We start from the raw sequence: 2838 nt of genomic DNA, 5'->3' as shown, positions 1-2838 counted from the left end.
TAAATTGGAAAGGAGATTGCTGGATTTATTTAGCCTGTGCTAAAGTCGGGATGCTTCATGTTTAGTACTCTCAACAATACTGTCAAACATAGCTGTGGTCGCTAAATGAGTAGATACACATCCAGTTTGATGCGGTCAATGTTGTCGATCTTAACATAACTTACCCATAGAAATATTTAGACATCATAAATTGGAGTCCGATCATATGTAGCAAAATATAAGGAAATTGAATTGATGTAATCCAGACTCGTAAGACGGGCAGGTTCCTTTAAAAGGTGAAAGGCCAAATGATCTTCGGTTGTAATATCTGGGAGAGATATCTGGGACAGCGAGATCAGTGGTATCAGGTGGAGATGAGCAGAACGTTGGCGACCCAGACACCTTCATCCCAACGACCCGTTTACCCGTCTCCACCAGCCCAGTGTGAACCAGGCGCCGTCGTTTGTGCAGAAGGGTTGTGCACAGCCCTGAGAATCTCAAATACCTTCAGTATCTTTGTGAAGAGAAACAGCTGCGTACCTGATTGCTTGGACGCCGGTGTGTGTTGGTTTCGCTCCCCCTTGGCTTAACAAATGCGTGGGGATTGCATTAGAATTGCATTTAACACACCAGATCTGGACCAGATCTGTAGCCATTACAGCGCAGCCCGCTTTATTTACTTATTATGACTCTATCAGGGACTGAGATTGTTAGCTTATAGGAAAACATACCTATTATAGGCCTCATCTTGCCTAATCTTCCATTTATATTTACCTAATTTAACATTTATATTAATTTATGTCCTCCTCTGAGTCTTTGTTGATCATAAAGGATGAAATGGGCCTGGTTTTGTTCAGCGGTTCAAATGAGACTCTGGTGCTTTTTTGTTTCGGCGTGGTCGTGCGAGGTAGTGAGCCCTCGTGTTGAACCACAGTCTTAATGGAGCCTGTGGAGTAGGTAGAGGAACCTGGATCTCCTGGAGTTGGCCAAGAACTTCAAATATTTATATCCAGACATTACTGAAGCAAGATGAATGCTTCGTTTTCTTTTTGACTTGGCTGATAGTGTCAGACTGTCTCAGTAAGTCTAGTGTCAGATTTAGCTGATGGGTCAGAAGGACAAAGATGAGACTCCATCTTGGTGGTTATTCCTCGAGAGCAACCTTACCGTTAAGTAAATAAACTAGTTTTGGTAATCCTCAATTAATTCAACACTCGTAAATAAATATCAAAAGCAAAACTGTGAGGTTCATAATTCACCTGACTACACTACTACTACAGTTTTCCCTGTTCTCGCTAGTCACGGTCCAGAGATTTCTCCTTCGGCAGCTGGACTCCCGAGTCTCACAACGTTGGCCAGACACGATGCTCTAAAAGTTTGGATGGTCTTTGTTGTTAGTACAGCCATGAAGCACACAACACACCATGGCTTTATATTAAGTGTTGCACAAACGGGACGGGAGGTATGCCAACCACATGGCCTCAGCGATAAGTGTGCCGAATCTAATGTTGTCTGTAGCGGAATCTAATGTTGTCTGTGTCTGTGTGCCGTCCTGTTTTGGACGACAATATAATATTTGTTTCCACTCGAAGATCCCTGTGTGCTTTACCTCATGCAGATAAGAACTAGTCATGGAGGATCCATGACTCCACCTGAGGGTCCTGACCGTCCTGACCGCACCCCTGTACTCCGCCTTCTCCACCCTGCCTCCAGCCTGTCCTGCAAACCTCCTGCCTCTGACAGAACCACACGCACATAGAGACGGGATGGAGAGAGAGAGAGAGAGGGATACGTGCGGAGCAGGTCACCCCTCTGTCCACGTGAGACTCTCAGGGAAGATCTAGAGTCCTGCAGCGGGACCTGAGCTGCTACAAGCCATCAGGACCCAGCAGTACCCCGCAGGCCTAGAGAGTATCGCCAAAACGTTTATACACAACTACATATGTGTGTGTGTGTGTGTGTGTGTGTGTGCGAGTGTGCAAAAGACTTGAACAGAATTCTTTTTGTAACACATTTTAAGTCCTGGATGTATTTATTTGATTTCATCCCTAAGCTGTTTGCATGATTTACTTTGGGGCTGAGCTCACGGCCTGCACGCCGCTCTGGTCCGCGGGGCTCCGGGTTAGTGCTGCGTGGGTCAGCAGAACGAGAAGGTCTGAGTCGTCCTTCAAGGCAGCACCTCCACGCAGAACCTCGCTGGACTCCAACATGCCTTCGTGTGAGCCTAGACAGACCTCCATGCTGAAGAGATCATCCAACCAGAAACTGCTAGACCTGCAGAATAACCATGAGTGGTGATGTAAAATGTGGAAATAAAGACATAATGGCGTACTTATCTGCTAAAAAGTGCTTGGAGTCTTTTCTCTTTTCAATCCAGATTTGACGGAAAACAAACATTTTAGCATGTGACCTATAAAGCACTGAGCAGCTGTCCCAGTTCTGGGTAGACTTACTGTTCTGTTAGCATGCTGTCTTGGACTGGACTCCATCCTCAGAACATCCACACTACCCTCAGGGTTCCTTCAGAAGGTCCTCTCATGAAACCTCAGGGTTCCTTCAGAACGTCCTCTTGCGTAACTCTGGGCTCCAGCAGTTTTGTAACTACCCAAAACCATTTGCATCTGACCAGCTCTCGATCACAGCTGCGGTAGCCTTCATTCTGTGCCTGCACCTTTCGCATCATCATTTTAATCACATTTACATCATAAGTGCAGTTTGATGAGGATACTGTGATAAATAATTTACTTCATTTTGCTAAGTTCCGTGGTGGGCCACTAGGGGGCAGCTGGGGCCCGTTTTCTGTGGAGATGGCGCCGTACCCTAAAGGCTGCAATGACATCAGTGTTCTTGGTTCAGATG

General features: G+C 46.1%; 1 protein-coding gene across 5 annotated transcripts in view; it reads left to right on the top strand.

Annotated features, from left to right (window-relative positions):
• Positions 1–2319, top strand: part of arhgef12a (Rho guanine nucleotide exchange factor (GEF) 12a) — a 36766-nt gene extending 34447 nt beyond the window's left edge. For all 5 annotated transcript variants that reach the window (XM_076975834.1, XM_076975832.1, XM_076975836.1 and 2 more), the window contains exon 36: positions 1598–2319. In XM_076975834.1, coding sequence (XP_076831949.1) covers positions 1598–1608 — 11 coding nt within the window. In that variant the 3' untranslated portion in view covers positions 1609–2319. The remainder of the gene's footprint in view (positions 1–1597) is intronic.
• Positions 2320–2838: the final 519 nt, after the last annotated feature.

Source organism: Brachyhypopomus gauderio, chromosome 16 (genome assembly GCF_052324685.1).
Source record: "Brachyhypopomus gauderio isolate BG-103 chromosome 16, BGAUD_0.2, whole genome shotgun sequence".
Classification (NCBI taxonomy): domain Eukaryota; kingdom Metazoa; phylum Chordata; class Actinopteri; order Gymnotiformes; family Hypopomidae; genus Brachyhypopomus; species Brachyhypopomus gauderio.
The sequence above is the reverse complement of the archived record's forward strand: the minus strand, read 5'-3'. Positions and strand labels throughout refer to the sequence as shown.